This window comes from Microcebus murinus, chromosome 8 (assembly GCF_040939455.1).
Source record: "Microcebus murinus isolate Inina chromosome 8, M.murinus_Inina_mat1.0, whole genome shotgun sequence".
Classification (NCBI taxonomy): Eukaryota; Metazoa; Chordata; class Mammalia; order Primates; family Cheirogaleidae; genus Microcebus; species Microcebus murinus.
The window spans coordinates 1,408,498-1,426,393 of record NC_134111.1 but is presented as its reverse complement, the minus strand read 5'-3'; the positions used below and the strand labels follow the sequence as shown (position 1 = coordinate 1,426,393).

Genomic DNA, 17,896 nt, shown 5'->3' with positions numbered 1-17,896 from the left:
AGTTAAATGGAAGAGTTGTCAAACCAGAAGAGATACTTAGCCTTCCCTAGGTTAAATCTGAATGGTGAAATGTTAGTATAAACATTTCCCAAATTGTATGCTGTATGGAAAGTTCCTGGAGAGCTTCCAAAGCCCTCACTGCCCATGATGGGTTTCTGTTTATCAGAACCCTGCTGCTGCTCTGCCTGGTATCAAAGAACAACAGTACTTGCATCCTATTGTCAATCATAATTTCATTTATTTTTAAAACGTTAACTTGATTGCAACTTTACTTCTTTGATTTGACTCTTGCTTTTTGTAAGCCAGTGGTTTTCATTTGGGAGTTTAAATCACTTATCTATGGAGCTTTATTAACATATGGGTGCTCAGACCTTGTTCCAGACTCACTGAATCTTTTTATAGACATTCTCGGAGTAATCTTGGTATATTCTAACTGTATGCTTAGTATGTTCATGATGTAATTTTGTCAAGATTACAATATGTTGTATCTGAAGACATTTTTCTCTGTAAAATGGATTATGTTCATCCATTTTTATAAATTACATGCAATGTTAACTGTTTTCTTTGGAAATGGGGTTAATCATTATAATAATAATAATTTTGTTATTTAATTTTTTTTATTTGACTCTATTATCTCATTTTTCATATTGCAAAAACAACCAAATGTGCCTGTCAGTTGCCCAATTCCTGTTAGGAGCTCTCATTAGATCTTTTACTTTTGAAGATTATCAGTAATAAGTTAACCACAGCTCATTTAAGTATTTCACAGTTTATAGACAGTGTTTTGTTTTATCCTGATGCTTTGCTCACTGTCTGAGTGCTTCTTCAACAAGGAAGACTGTCTCAGAGCCCCGTGGAAAGGACTTTGCCAGGCACTCTTGGGTGCAGGCTTCTGACACCAATAAACAGGAATAGCTTTGAGACCACAGGTGAGTGAGTCAGGGTTTCCAGAACCCTTGTAGAGAAGCAGGTTCAAGAGACTGCAAACCCAAGATAGAGCAGAGTTAGAATTAATTACATAAAACCAAATGAACTAAAGAAAATGACTGTGGCCTTTATTTGGAATATTGTTAACATTTTAATGTTTTTATCTTCTGGATATATAAGGAATGTTTTAATGTTTTATCTTCTGGATATACGAGGAATCTCTTTTTCCTTTATCTTTATCTTTTATCTTTATCCTTTATCTTTTGTGTTTATCTTTAACACAAAAATAGCCATTTAGAAGCCTATGCTCTTATAAACTGAAATGAAACATTTGTAAGTGATACATTTTTCTCCCTGTCTAACCCCTCTAGAATTTGGAAACTCTTACTGAGTATTCTTATTTTCATGGTAAAAATAATTATTTGCATAGGTTCAATATGTCCTTCTTGTTAGCAGGATATTCATTAGAAACTTTGGTTATGCAATCAAGACCTTTCCCGGAATGTCATATCTGAGAATGATGCTCATTTAGTTAAATGTGACCAGACATTTTTAAGGAGCCAAGGTTGAGTTTATGGAGCCAATACAAACAAAGTCCTCTAGGAAAACTGGCCTAGTATCTGGCTTACAGGGTTCCCAGCCTTACAGATTGGTAAGGAAAGTCACTTTCTGGAAGGCCTATGGACTTCCAGGATATTTTGGAAACTTCAAAAAGAGAGGAATTCACCAAAACCTATAGACACTGGAGGTGAGGAGTTCTTGACTTGGCTTCCTAGCATCCTTGGCTTCCTAGCTTCCTAGTACAATATTTATAAACTGACTCCACATTGTTAAAGATTCAATTCTCCCAAAATTGATCCACAGATTCAACACAATCAAAACTGCAACAGGATATTCTGTAGATATTGACGAGCTTATTCTAAAATGTATGTGGAAAGGCAAAGGAAAAAAAACTAAAAAAAAAAATTTGAAAACGAAGAGCAAAATTGGAGGACCCACATACTTGATTTAAAGGTATAGTATGGAACAGAACAGAGAGTCCAAAAAGAGACCCAAACAAATATGGAATGTTGGTTTTTGACAAAAGAACAATGTCAGTCTATGGAGAAAGAATAGTCTTTTTAACAAATGGTGTTGTAACAGCTGGACATGCTCATGCAAAACAAAATGAACCTTCATCTTTATCTCGAACCTTATAAAATTTAGTTCAAAATAGATTAAATTTAGTTCAAAATAGATTATAGATCTAAGTATAAAAAATAAATCCTTCTAGAAGAAAACACAGGAGAAACTCTGTGACCTCAGATTAGGTAAAGATTTCCTAGATAAAACACCAAAAGCATATTCCATAAGACAGAAAAATGATAAACTGGATTCATCAAAATTATAAAATTTGTTTAATTCTCTAAGATACTATTAGAAAATTCAGACACAAGCTACAGACTGAAAAAATATTTGCAAATCACATTATCTGACAAAGTACTTGTATTCAGAATATATAAAAAACTCTCAAAATGCCATAATAAGAAAACAAACAATCCAATAAAAATTGTGCAGATTTGGATGCTTCAATAAAGAAAGTACAATATGGCAAATAAACACATGAAAAGAAGTTCAGCACTAGTAGTCATTAGGAAAATGCAAATTAAAACCAAATGAGATATTACATAACTAGTAGCCTGGCTTTAAAAGCCCAGTACTGAAGGAGAGGAGCAAGATGGCGGACGAGAAACACCGCCAGACAGAGTGTCTCTGCAGAAAAGATAGATTCTAGCAGAAATTGGAAAAAAGAAGCAAGAAGACGAGCATACAGTGGACGAGGGCCAGAAGGAGGGATACCTGAGACCCCTGGAGACTCCACGGGAGAAGGTTGCGGAGGAGAACTGGAAGCTGAGACCGCCGGAGCAGCCCGGAGACCAGCGGGAAGGGTAGGTGGGTAAGTCACCTTTCCCCTCCCCTGCATTTGGGACTGCTGGTGGGCTCCCCAACAGGTGGAGAGACCTGCGGACACCAGCCCAGAGATGGCCGCCGCCAGCTAGCGGTGAACCTGTAGCGGACGCGGCACCAGGCTCCAAACTCCCTCCGGGCACCTCTGTGTGCACAGACTCGAGCCGTGTGGCAGGCGCCATATTGCTTCCTTCTCCCCTCCCCCGACCGTACCTGCGGCTGCCCAAAGAGACAATATAGCCACTAGCCAGAGGCACCTCCAGGGAACAGGACCTTCCCTTTTGGGATCCTACAGCTGACTAAGGGGAACTCAGACAGTGAGCTTCCTACCCGCCAGCCTTCCCAGGTGCTGCTGGCACGGTGATCCCAGGAGAACAGTGCAGACCCTGAGGCTGAGACATAGACCCAGCTTGGGCTCCCTGTAGGTAACTGGGACTGATCTCCTCTCCCTGGTGGGGATACAGTTTGAACTCTGGGACCCAGAGGTCGGACTTGCAGACCAGATCCCATGAACTGAGGTCTAGCATTGCCTGGGGAACAGAAGGGATATATGTGAACAGCCTACTGAGGTGTGTGTGCCTTCAGGGGCAGATCAGCGTCCTAGAGGGCAACCCTCCTCCCAAAAGGAGGCCGTACGCCCAGCCCAGGTGGCGTTAATGCGCAGAGAACCTCTCCGCTGGCATCACAATCCGGGGAGGCCTGGTGGTGTGTGGTCTGGCCTGCTGGCAGAGGCCCAGGAATAACTGCAGAGTTGGGGAGGGTGTAAAGAAGCCAGGCCCACTCCAGACTTCGAGTCTCAGACAGCCTCACTCCCACAAGCAGACTTTCTGGCTGAGCGGGGCCATTCCAGCCCCACCCTGACAGCTTTTCCTGGAAGCAGAGAACAGAACTTTGACCCCTGCTAACGGCATTGGTGGTGCCTGAGGGCAGGCTTACCCAACCCAGCCCTTTCCAGAACAAGAGCTGATAACAGGACACAAAAACAACAGCATAGCCTGTTCCTCCAAGCATGCACCACCTACTGACAGGGACGGCATCCTGCACAGCCTTTTCATGGCACCCACTGACTCATTATACAGGGAGTGGTCGAATCTCACCCACAGACACCACCTAACGGCTCAGAAACTAAACAAGGCGTGTGAATACCCACACAAAAACCTAAAGAAAAGAAACAACAACTGATCAACATGGGAAGAAATCAATGAAGGAACTCAGGAAATATGAAGAACCAAACGGAAATCATACCCCCAAAGAGGAGCACCAGCCCCCTAGAAACGGACACCAACCCAAATCAGGCAACCAAAATGACAGAAGAGGAATTTTGTCTGTGGATCATAAGAACATTCACGGAGCTGCAACAACAACTCAATAACCAACACAAAGAAACCACAAAAAGCCTCCAGGAGCTAGAAGAAAAGTTCACTAAAGAAATAGACACAATGAAAAAAAGTTTAACCGAACTCCTGGAAATGAAGAATAAATTCAGGGAACTACAAAATACAGTGGAAAGTCTCAAGAACAAGGTAGATCAAACAGAAGAAAGAATCTCAGACCTTGAAGATAACACCCTCCAACTAAATAAAACCGTCACAGAGATAGAGCAGAGAAACAAGAGAAAAGAGCAAAGCCTACAGGAAATGTGGGATTATGTGAAGAAACCTAATGTGAGGGTCATAGGGTTACCAGAAGGGGAAGAAGACAACACTCAAGGGTTGGACAAGCTTTTTGAAGATATAATAGAGAAAAATTCCCCAGGCCTTGCTAAAAATCTCGATATACAAGTTCAAGAAGCTCAGAGTGCCCCTGGGAGATTGAATGCAAACAGGAAGACGTCACGACATGCAGTCATCAGACTGACCAAAATATCAACTAAAGAGGCCCATCTAAGAGCTGTGTGACAAAAGAAGCAAGTAACATACAAGGGAAAGCCAATTCGAATAACACCAGACTTATCTAATGAGACTTTACAAGCAAGGAGAGACTGGGGCCCTATTCTCACTTTTCTGAAACAAAGCAATGCCCAGCCTAGAATCTTATTCCCTGCAAAACTAAACTTCATATATGAAGGAGAAATAAAGACATTCTCAGACAAGCAAAGTCTCAGAGAATTCACCAAGACAAGGTCAGCCCTACAAGAAGTACTCAAAACAGTGTTACGCACGGAACACCATAATAAAAACTCATGAATATCAAAACAACCAAAACCCAAAGATTAAAGGCCAGATAATACAATGGCTCAAGACAGAAATCAAAGCAACAACATCCAACCCAACAGAATGAACAGTAATCTACCTTAACTATCAGTTCTCTCAATAAATGTGAATGGCTTAAACTCTCCACTCAAGAGGCATAGGCTGGCTGAATGGATAAGAAAATACAGGCCAAGTATATGCTGTCTTCAGGAAACACATCTAACCTGCAAGGATGCATATAGACTAAAAGTAAAAGGGTGGAGATCAGTATTCCATGAAAGTGGAAGCCAAAAGAAGGCTGGCGTGGCAGTTCTAATTTCAGACGATTTAGTTTTTAAGCCAACAAAAGTAGTGAAAGACAAAGAGAGTCATTATATAACGGTGAAGGGCACAGTAAAACAAGAAGGGATAACAATTTTAAATATATATGTACCCACGATAGGTGCACCCAGTTTCATAAAGCAAACCTTACTGGATCTAAGCAAATGGATTAATAGCAACTCCATAATCACGGGAGATTTCAACACCCCACTGACGGTACAAGACAGATCCTCTAAACAGAAAATTAATAAAGAAATAATGAACTTAAATAAAACCCTGGAACAATTGGGTCTGACTGACATCTACAGGACATTCTACCCCAAATCCACAAATATACGTTCTTCTCATCAGCTCACGGGACACTCTCTAAGATTGAACATATCCTAGGACACAAAGGAAATTTCAAGAAATTTAAAAAAATAGAAATCATACCATGTACCTTCTCAGATCACAGTGGAATAAAAGTAGAAATCAACCCTAACAGAAACTCACATTTCTACACAAAAACGTGGAAATTAAACCACCTCCTACTAAATGATTACTTCATAAATGAAGAAATCAAGATGGAAATAAAAAAATTCTATGAAGAAAACAACAATGGAGAGACAAGTTATCAAATCCTCTGGGACACAGCTAAAGCAGTTCTGAGAGGAAAGTTTATCTCCATAAATGCCTATAACCAAAAGACAAAAAGATCACAAATAGACAATCTAATGAAACGACTCAAAGAGCTGGAAAAAGAAGAACAGACCAGCCCCAAACCCAGCAGAAGTCAAATCAACAAGATCAAATCAGAACTAAACGAAATTGAAAACAGGGAACCTTTCAGCAGATTAATAAAACAAAAAGTTGGTTCTTTGAAAAAATAAACAAAATTGACACACCACTGGCTAAGCTAACGAAAAGCAGAAAAGAGAAATCTCTAATAAGCTCCATCAGGAACAAAAAAGGAGATATCACAACTGATCCCAAAGAGATACAAGATATAATTTATGAATACTACAAAAACCTTTATGCACACAAACTGGAAAATGTGGTGGAAATGGACAAATTTCTAGAAACACACAACCTCCCTAGGCTTAACCAGGAAGAAATAGATTCCCTGAACAGACCAATCTCAAGAGCTGAAATAGAAACAGCAATTAAAAATCTCCCTAAAAAGAAAAGTCCCGGTCAAGATGGCTTCACACCTGAATTTTACCACACTTACAAGGAAGAACTAGTACCTATCTTGCAGAAACTATTCCACAACATCGAGAAGAACGGAAACCTCCCCGACACCTTTTATGAAGCGAATATTACTCTGATACCAAAACCAGGAAAGGATGCAACAAAAAAGAAAACTACAGACCAATATCTCTAATGAATATAGATGCAAAAATTTTCAACAAAATCTTAGCTAACTGAATCCAGACGTTCATCAAAAAAATAATCCATCACGACCAAGTGGGCTTCATCCCAGTGATGCAGGGATGGTTCAACATACGTAAATCTATAAATGTAATTCTCCACATAAACAGAAGCAAAAACAAAGACCACGTGAATCTTTCAATACATGCGGAAAAAGCTTTTGACAAAATTCAACACTCTTTCATGATACGAACACTTATGAAAATAGGCATAGAAGGGACATACCTAAAAATGATACAAGCCATATATGACAGACCCATAGCCAACATCATACTGAATGCGGAAAAATTGAAATCATTCCCACTTAGAACTGGAACCAGACAAGGCTGCCCACTATCTCCACTTCTGGAAGTCTTGGCTACAGCAATCAGACAGGAAAGTGGAATTAAAGGTATCCAAATAGGGGCAGAAGAGATCAAACTTTCACTGTTTGCTGATGATATGATATTATATATAGAATACCCCAAAGATTCAACCAAGAAACTCCTGGAACTGATCAATGAATTTAGTAAAGTCTCAGGATACAAAATCAATACACAGAAATCGGAGGCATTCATATATGCCAACAACAATCTAATTGAGAACCAAATCAAAGACTCAATTCCCTTCACAATAGCAACAAAGAAATTAAAGTACCTAGGAATATACTTAACCAAGGACGTAAAAGACCTCTACAGGGAGAACTATGAAACACTGAGGAAGGAAATAGCAGAGGATGTAAACAGATGGAAATCCATTCCATGCTCATGGATCGGCAGACTCAGTATCATCAAAATGTCTATACTACCCAAACTGATCTACAGATTCAATGCAATACCTATTAAAACCCCATCAGCATTTTCACAGATATAGAAAAAATAATTTTACGCTTCGTATGGAACCAAAGAAGACTCAGAATATCAAAAGCAATTCTAGGCAACAAAAACATAATGGCAGGCATTAATAAGTGAGATATAAAACTATACTACAAAGCTGTAGTAATTAAATCAATATGGTATTGGCACAAAAATAGGAGTATTGACCAGTGGAATATATGTGACAATCCTGATATAAAACCATCCTTATATAGCCATCTAATCTTTGACAAAGCAGACAAAAACATACACTGGGGAAAAGAATCCCTTTTCAATAAATGGTGCTGGGAAAACTGGATAGCCACCTGTAGAAGGCGAAAACAGGACCCACACCTTTCACCTCTCACAAAAATCAACTCACGCTGGATAACAGACTTAACCTAAGGTATGAAACTATTAGAATTCTAGAGGAAAAAGTTGGAAACACCCTTCTAGACATCGGCCTAGGCAAAGAGTTTATGAAGAAGTCCCCAAAGGCAATCAAAGCAGCAACAAAAATAAATAAATGGGACATGATCAAACTACAAAGCTTCTGCACAGCCAAAGAAATAGTCATGTAAGTAAACAGACAACCTATAGAATGGGGGAATATTTTTGCATCCTATGCATCCGATAAGGGACTGATAACTATAATATACTTAGAACTGACAAAAATCAGGAAGAAATAATCAAATGACCCTCTTAAAAAGTGGGCAAAGGACTTGACCAGAAACTTTTCTAAAGAAGACAGAAGAATGGCCAACAAACATATGAAAAAATGCTCAACATCTCTAATCATCAGGGAAATGCAAATCAAAACCACAATGAGATATCACTTAACTCCAGTGAGAATGGCCTTTATCAAAAAGTCTCCGAAGAATAAATGCTGGTGTGGATGCGGAGAGAGAGGAACACTCCTACACTGCTGGTGGGACTGCAAACTAGTTCAACCTCTGTGGAAAGCAATATGGAGATACCTTAAAGCGATACAAGTGAATCATCCATTTGATCCAGCAATCCCATTGCTGGGCATGTACCCAAAAGATCCAATGACACTCTACAAAAAAGACACCTGCACTCGAATGTTTATAGCAGCACAATTCATAATTGCAAATTGGTATTAACTGAACAGCACCTAAGTGGTCACATAAGTAGTACAGTAATAGGGTATTGGGCAGGGGGGAGGGAGGAGGGGCGCAGGTATATACATACATAATGAGTGAGATGTGCACCATCTGGGGGATGGTCATGCTGGAGACTCAGACTTGGGGGGGGATGGGCATTTATTGAAACCTTAAAATCTGTACCCCCATAATATTCTGAAACAAACAAACAAAAAATAAATAAAAGGCCAGTACTGAGAGCAGGTGAGAATGCAGGTGGGGATTGTACAACCTCACAGCTACTTTGAACAAGTCTGACAGTTTCTCAGTTAGACATATACTTACCATATGACCTGGCAACATGCTCCTAGGTATTCACCCAAGAGAAATGAAAGCTTACATCCATGCAAAGACTAGTACACTGATGTTCAAAGCAGCTTTATCTGTAACAGCCCCAAACTGGAAACAGTCTAGATATCCTTTGACTACTGAATGGATAAACAAACTGTGGCACAACCATTTAATGGAATACTATTTAGCAATTAAAAGGAAAAAAACTCCTATTTATTACATGCAACATGGATGAATCTCAAATGCATTACACCAGGCTAAAGAAGGCAAATTCAAAAGGCAACATATGACATGATTCTGTTCCTATGACATCTTGGAATAGGCAAAGTCACAGGGATGGAGAACAGACCCGTGAGGGGGTGGAGGTGAGGGGACCTGACCACGAGGGCAGCATCATTTTCTGGGGTGAAGAATCTCCTCTGTAGTTTGATTGTGGTAGTTGGTTACATGACTGCATGTATTTGTCAAAACTCTTAGAACTGTACACCAAAAAGTGTGCCTTTTACTGTATATAATCTTAAAAATAAATAGTCTCTGATTTACAATGATTCAGTTTGAAGATTTTTTGACTTTATGATAATGTGAAAGCCAAATGCACCCAGTAGAAACCATACTTTAAGTACCCCTAAAACCGTTTTTCACTCTCAGTACAGTATTCAATAAATTACATGTGATACTCAACACTTTATCATAAAACAGGCTTTGTGTCAGATGATTTTGCCCAACTATGGGCTAATGTATGTGTTCTGAGCATGTTTAAGGGAGGCTGGGTTAAGCTGTGATGTTTGTAGGTTAGGTATATTAAATGCACTTTGATTTACGATATGTCAACTTACAGTGGTTTTATTGCACACAACCCCATAGTGAGTTGAGGAGCATCTGCAAATACAAACAGAGAAGGAGAGCAAGCAAGTAGTGTGGTCACACCAACCTTCTGCCTAAAACCTTTCTGCAGCTCCAAGTGTCACGGCTAGACCATGGGGCAGCTGCAGCCTGGTCTTTCTCTCTCGTCTCTCCCTCTTTGCAACATACAATGTGCAACTGCGGCCTGCTGCGAGCACTCAACACAGTACCTTGCACAGGGGCTCAGTGCACACAGGCTCCCTTCCTTCATGCATCCTTCTACAGCTGTTAATGTCAGTCCTCCCTCCTGAAAGCTCTTTCTACTCCTTGCTCACCACAGCTAACTTGCAAGTGTTAAGCCTCGGGCAATACCTCCTTCTGAAGAGTTTCTTTGCATCACTGCACTACTTCCTTCATTGCCTGCTCCCCTAAATAAGCTGGGTCTGGTGCCCCTATTCTAAGCTTCCTCAACTGTGCAATAAAGGCTTGGGGATGTTCAAACCCTACACATTCCTTGACCCGCTCCTAGGAGATCACCTCTAAGCCCTTGGAATATCCTGCTTGATAAGAGTGTCTCTGTATATCTGGGGCCTTGGGCCATGTCAGATAGATTATGTCAACAATAATCTATTGGGGGCACCTCGAGCTGTGCTGTATTAGTCCAACCTCTGGAGGGGGGCTGGAGACTGAGTAATTTCAGTCTCATGAGTGCTGCCTACCTATATAACTGACCCCAATAAAGACCCAGGACTCCAAGGCCCGGGGAGCCTCACAGGAGTTGTCTCATATCATGGCTGGGCAAATTAAGCATAATCCATGTGATTTCACGGGAGGGGATACCTGGAAGTTCATGCCTGATCACTCCTGGCCTACATACCTTTTGCCTTTGTTGATTTCAACCTGGATGCTTCACTGTAATAATGCAGAACCGTAAGTAGAACTGCATTTCTGAGCTCTGAGAGTCCTGACAAATCATGCGCTGAGGGTGGCTCAGGTACCCTCCCACATCATCCGGCTGGGTGTGCTTCCCAGAGCACTCATCATGTGTGATGGACTGCCCCTGTCTTTCGCTCTCTGTGCTGTGATTTCATCGTGATTCACCCCCATCTCTAGTGCCCAGAACACAACAGGTATTAACGTCTGGCGGCCAGAGAGGCCCAGCAGCGTAGACGCTCGATGCCCTGCTGGGCCAGATGCGTGCCTCAGAGATTGCGGAGGAACCCAGAAGCCACATGGGTTCTCCACCAAGAAGAAATCATATGACAATGACCACACAAAAGCATAGGTAGTGAACACCGTTACCCCCCCGAAGTCTGAACTGAGCATTAAGCTTGTCAGATGACACGTCCAGAACAGGAACTGAGGAAGCCTGCACCGAGTGACAGCAGTGGGACAGCACAGCAAGGGCTCTGGGTCCGGGCGCCTGAGGGCAGATGAGAGCACAGGCACAAAGAAGGGCCATGGAAATTCCACCCTGTCAACTGCATTTCATTTTCAGATTCTGCCTGCGAAGGAAGTGTTCTCCACAGCAGGGCGAATGACATTTCTGGGAAATTGCCAGCACTGGACATTTAGCATTCAAGAAGTCTTCTGGAAACAGCAAGCGTCTACAGGTTCAGCCTGGATTCCCTGTCCGGTGCTGTGCCTGCGAGTCAGCTGCACTCCCAGGCCCAAGTGCCAACCTTTCTGGTTCTTGCTGAGACCTCTAAAAATGTGCAGCAACAGGCTCCACCATGAAAATCAGACAATTAAGCTGTGCCAAGGATCCCTTACTGGTAACTCTTAATCTTTCTTAATAGATTAGACACGTGCTTTGTCTTAGAGCTATTAGACTAGTCAAATAGAAATATAACATGCAACAAAGGCCAACTCAGTGGGGATTACTCACCCTAAATCATATAACTCTGAGTAGAATCATGAGATTTTTAGAGTTGATCAGCAAAGAGGTCAAACTTTGGTTTTAATTTCTTTGTTTTGCAAATGAGAAAGCTGGCACCCAGAAAAGGCTGTGATTGCTGAATAGCAACAATAACAACACTGAGCGTCTGTGTGGCCAGAACTGTTTCACCGTGCCAACCAGACCAACATACTGCCTATTGCTGGGCCGGCATGGCCCTCAGCCCTGAGTCAGCAAAGGGCTCCATTAAGCCACACCCATCCAGGTCCAAACCTCTGTTCAGACACAGCCTCACAGACACAGCAACTGTGGGTAAGTTACTGCACCTCTCTGAGCTTCTTTTCATATCTAGAGTAGCAGGGCATATACAAAATTCTCAATAAAGTAATTTTCCTCTTCCCTTCAAGTTCTCCTCTCTGCCAGGCTTTTCCAACCAGACTTCCTCATCTGAACCACAAATCTGAAGAGAATTATTTGAGTGCCTGATTTCTCAATTCTTGCCAAGGACAGCAAATTGCTAGTACCACTGCAGAAGAGGAGCGCCAGGGCCAATTCTGTCCAGGAATCCAGTCGAGACAGACGATAGCTTCATGGACTCCCCACTCTATAGCATACATGCAGTGTCTTTTTACATATCTAGTGTTGCTGACTGCAGACGCAGGTCCCACCAAACAAGGCAGGAAGCAGGGGTGGAGGAATGGGAGTGGGGGCCAAGAAGATGAAGAGGTGATTTAAAATGCCCTCCTCCGTGGCTGTGTGGCTGGTGACTGGCCAGCGCTCCTGGGGCAGTGTGCTGCCTGTGGGCCAGCCCGCCAGCGTTCTATGAGGGCACCTCGTTCATTTCTGGTCTCATATCAACCCTCACAACGCCTGTTGCTCTAAAGCCCATTGCCAAGGCAGCTGATCCCCTCAAGGAGGAGCCTCTGGGACCTTGCTTTCGCCTTGTGCTCCCCCTGGCCCCACACTCCAGACCTGCACTCAAACATTGCTGTTATCTTTGACACCAGTGCTGCTGGGTTGGGGAGTCCCTGGTTTTGGTCTTGCTTAATAAACCCCAGTCTCTGCCATCTCCACCTGTCTCAGTGGTACACACATTTGGGACAGAAGGAAGAACGGAGGAGTCCGGGGGGAGGGGGCCCTGAGGGGGGACCAGGGCCACCTCCTCAAGCCTCTCTGGGCCGGGCCTGCAGCTTCCAAGGTTCAAGCAAGAATGCCTTTCAACCCCTGAAAGGAAGGAAAGCCATTTGGGCAAAGAGAGAGGAAAGGGGATCCTTTGCCAGTTTGATTAAGGTCGCACTTACATTTTTATCTAGCTTGGTTTTCTCAAAATGGGTTCTATTTAAGCACCTGAGAGGAGGGAAAGGAAGGTTTCAAGGGAATTGGGATCGGATGAAATCAGAGCTACAGAACAATGAAACACTTTTAGTTGGAGGAAAAACCGACAGCTAGATTATTCAACTTTCCTAAATGGTATGTTTTGGGAGAGGGCAGATGAGATCACGGAGTGCTCACTGCAGAGGTCTGCATGTCTTCCATTTCCCTTTCCGAACGCTCTGACTGCAGAGCAAAGCCCAACCCCTGTATCTGTCATCCAAGGTGCGCTGCTGGAGTGGCCTTTCTCTCCTCCTCCCAACACAGCTCCTCTCTGCAGTCTGTACCCCCCTCTCTAGCTCTGAGTTCTGACTCCGACACATTCAAAGTCTCACCCCACGCTGACGTGGGGCCTGGAGCTTGCACAGGCTGCTCCTTCAGCCCATCGCAGAAGCATAATAACCTCCAAGCAGCAACTGCTTTCCTTCGCCCCTACTGAAGAGGCTCAAGATACTTGTGGAGTATTTGCAAGAAGTAAAATAGAAAGAACGCTGTGCAGCAAATCACCAGGAGCAGGCGATCACCGTCCACAAAGCCACTATGGGCTTCCTCACTCCATTAATATTTGGAAACAAAGCCTTCCCCTCAATCAATGCCCAAAACTCGGCCCTCCAAGTAGATCTGGGAGCTCTATGGGGGCACAGGGCACCAGGAGACACCAGAGCAATCTCATGTCCGGGAAAATGCGCTCTTGCTCCAGAGGGCCCAGGACGAGCCCCCACCTCTGGGCTGGGAGCCTCCGTCCTGGGTCAGGACCAAGCACACCGACAGCCAGGTGGCGCAAGCCGGTCCAGCCTCGGCCCGCGGGCGCTCTTCCATCTTCCTTGCTTTACAGAGCTGCGGTCCGGAAAACCAGACCTGTCCATTGGTTAAGAACAGTTTGGGGAAAGGAAACAACCAGGGGCCAAATTCTAGTCTCACCTTAACCACGCAGTTTCCCAGTTGACGACGTGCCCCGGTCGGTACTGGGGCCAACAGGGCCCGGGCTGTAACAGGTGGCCCACCAGTGAAAGCGAGTCAAAGAAGAGACAGGAGGGAGGGTATCAGAAGGAAACCAGGGACATGAAAAGGAATCAGAAGGGTGAAGCCCTAGGAAGGAAGGGACCAAGACATGGAAACAAGAAACAAGACGGAAAAGTGAGGCAGGAAAGACAGTGACAAGCGGAAAGGAGAGGCGAAGAGGCGCGAGAGGACAGACGCCAGGAGCACAGGGCGCGGGCGGCGCCCTTACCAGCGGTGGCCGAGCACAGGCTCTCCAGGCTCCAGGAGCGGGACAGGGCGGCGCGCATGCCCCCGCTGCTGCCGCGGCCGCCGCACACCACGCCGCTGCTGTCCGAGTCGGAGCCCGGGGACAGCCCAGCGCTGCTGCTGCTGCTTGTGCCCAGGTCGCCGCTCGTCTGCCCGCTCGACTCGCTGGGGCATTGCTGCGCCCTCATGCAGGCGGGCCCGAGCTCCAGCCACAGGCTCGGGGGAGGCTGGGCCGAGGGCGGCGGCGCGGCAGCGGGGCTGCCGGGCGATGGGGCGCACGAGCCGGGGCCAGGGTCGCCGTCGGAGGGCGAGGGGCGTGCGGGTGGCCGCGCGGCGTCCTCTGCCCCATCCTGGCCGCCGCGCGGCCGCCGCTCCGGGCCGGCTGACATCATGGGGCCCGGCTAGGGAGGCTCTCGGCTGGCCGCGGGCCGCTCTGGCTCTGCGGCCGCGGCGGCGGGGACTCTCTGCAGATGCGGGGCGCGCGCGGCGCGGGGCGAGGCCAGGCGCCCACCCGGCAGGACGCAGCGCACCCGCTCGCCGCCAGCTCCCTGCCGGCCGGGCGGGCGCAGAGCCGCGGAGGCGACCCCGGCGCGGGTCGCGGGCCCGGTCGGCACGCGCTCACGCACGCGCGCACGCAGACCTGGAGCGCCGGCGACGGCGGGCGCGGCGAGCGGGGCCCCAGGCCGCCCTCGGTGTTCGCTGGCCGCGCCTCCGGCATTAGCACGCGTGTATTAGGGCAGGGTTGGCCTCAGGAGGGGACGCCCAGGCACCCTGCGGCCGTGCTGGTGAGTAGAGCGGTCGTGCGCTCGCCTTTCCTCAGCAAAGACTTTAGCTCCGAGAGCGGGCGGCGCGTCCACACCCATCTGGGGCGGGGACGCCAGCGGGTGGCCCAGCTGAGCCTCCCTTGGCCCCGCCCAGCGCACTGGAGCGGGGGCGACCTGGCTCCAGCCACTCTCCCGACTGCCGGGGGCGGGAGCCGCCCCGCCGGGCACGCGGTCGGCCGGCGGTCTGCGGTGGTCAAGGGGCCATACAGTGTGGAGTCACCGTCCATGCCAAAGGGTTTAAGAAGGTGCGTGAAAAAGCACAGTGACAGCATAAACGAGAACGGGCCACGAGGCGCGTGACAAGGAGCCAGGAATTATGGGGTTGTTGGGGGTGGTCAGGGCTGGGAAGGGCGTAGCTCTGTCATCTGTCCCTCTGAGAAGTCGTGAGCATCCATAGGTTCTTAGAGTCCACATAGCAGAAGAGATGCCTCCACAGCTCCAAACAAGGGCGCTAACCAAGAAGTCATCGTATGAAATACAAAACCCAGAACGTGGAAAACAGTGAGCGCTGTGGTATCCCTTGGGGGTTAGGGGAGCCTATCAGGGCCGCTGACACCCCTCCTACCCCAATGCACACGTAGCACCATCACCCCTCCGCAGCCCGTAGGGGCTGGTTCTGCTGTAGCGCGCCAGCAGTGTTGAGACGGCTGGGATGAGTAAGAGGTGTGCGTGGTGCTCCAACACCCCAGACGGTACAGAGTGGGTGCTGGAAAAGTAGGCATTCTCCCTGCTTCCTGCCATTTGGAGTCTGTGTCGTATAGCCCATCTCCATCCCTGAGCTCCTAGCTCTTAGCTCTGTACCACAGGGACCCTGCATCTCATTGTTTCCTCTCCTGGCGGCCCTCTGGTATCCAGGCCAGCACACCAGTATGTTATTAATAATATCTGCCCCAACATCTTGGGCAATGGCCCAGCACAGTTCTAGGTGAAGGGCCAAGCTCTGTACATGCATAGCTAACACTGGTGTTATTGTTCAATTAAGGGGCAGTGGGGGATGACTCAGCCCAATCTCCATGTGGATCTCCCCACCTTCGGTTCCTCAGTTTCCTTTACTTGTCTGGAGGATGTGCCTGCCTTTTCTGACCACCCCATACCCAGCATGCACAATTCCCTTCTCTGCTTCCATTGTTTCCCGTCCTTGAGAAGAACGGCTCTTCCCCTCCCTTCTTCCTGGGCACCCCTCTGGCAGTCTCTTCGGGGGCTTCCCTTCACACTTCCCAAGTCCTGGCTGCGGACTTCTCGCCTCCAGGCACCCCTGCGCCTTGCTCTCTGCACTCCAGCCACAGTGCTGACTGGCTGCTTCTCCTTTTCCCTCAGGGTCTGGGCACTCACTGTCCCTTTAACCTCAGATGACCTTCTCTTGGCTTTTCATGGTGTTGGCTCCTTCTCAACCTTCAGATCTCAGTCAGTGTCCCTCCTCAGACTCGGTTTAGTCCTTCTCAGCACTCACTCTGCCAGTGGCTGGCTGCTCCCTACAGACCAGGCGTGTGAGGGGACAGGGCCTTCCCCAGCAATTTGTTCCCAGGGGCTCGGCTTGGTGAGGAGCTGCAGAGGGACAAGGATCTGCAGAGGGTGGGGGCAGGGGCGGCCAGCTAGGCAGGAGAGGGAGGCTCTGGCTCTTTGGGGTAGGACTTCGGGAGACCTGAGGGTGCTCTTGTGTGGAGGGTGCAGTGGCAGCGGCCTGAGCAGATCCAGCCCATGTGAGCTGCTGTCTCAGCCAGAATGCCTTTACAAAGTCTGTTTCCCTTTTGAATCTTCCTGAGACTCCTGTGTATTCAAATCAGGTATCATGGTTTTAGCTGTCGTATGGGGAAAGGTAGTGTGCCCCACTTTGTGCTCAAGTATGAAAGGGATCTGTGTTTTCTAAGACCACAGTGGTGATGATGGCTGAAATTAATGCCTACTATCCAAGGTGTGGGCATCTCAGGGACAATGATATTGGTATAGTGAGACTTAGCTGCACCCACCAAGGGAAGACTCTGTCTCTGCAAAGCTTATAGGTACCATTTTGGATGCTATTAAGGGAGATAGGCGATGCCCTTACCATCACATGTTGGGTTTATGATTACAAATAATTATTTAGGTACATTTACATATATTGTTCATATATAGTCATGCATGTCGGTACAATGGGGATACATTCTAAGAAATGCATTGTTAGATGATCTTGCCCTCGTTTGAACATCAGAAGGTGCACTCACACAAACGGCGTGGCCTGCTGCACACCTAGGCTCTGTGGATGGCCTATTGCTCCTAGGCTACACACCTGCACAGAAGGTCACTGTCCTGAATACTGTGAGCAGTTGTAACACAATGGTATGTATTTGTGTATTTAAACATATCTAAACCTAGAAAAGACACAGTAAAAATATGATATAAAAGATAACAAACAATACACCTGTATAGGGCACTTACCATGACTGGAGCCCGCAGGACTGGAAGGTGCTGTGGGTGAGTCAGTCAGTGATGAGTGATGTGAAGGCCTCGGACATTCCTATGCACTACTGCAGACTTTATGAACACCGTACACTTAGGCTGCACTAAATCTACAAAAACAATCTGTTTACACCAGCATCAGCACAAACGTGTGAGTGATATGTGCTGTGGCATTCTGACAGAGACATTGCTA

General features: G+C 46.4%; 1 protein-coding gene across 1 annotated transcript in view; it reads right to left on the bottom strand.

The window, feature by feature from the left end:
* ARHGEF4 (Rho guanine nucleotide exchange factor 4) overlaps window positions 1-14,641 on the bottom strand; it is an 87,728-nt gene extending 73,087 nt beyond the window's left edge. Inside the window, exon 1 of the mRNA XM_012751716.3 lies at window positions 14,427-14,641. Coding sequence (XP_012607170.2) covers window positions 14,427-14,631 — 205 coding nt within the window. The 5' untranslated portion in view covers window positions 14,632-14,641. The remainder of the gene's footprint in view (window positions 1-14,426) is intronic.
* Between the last annotated feature and the right edge of the window lie 3,255 nt (window positions 14,642-17,896).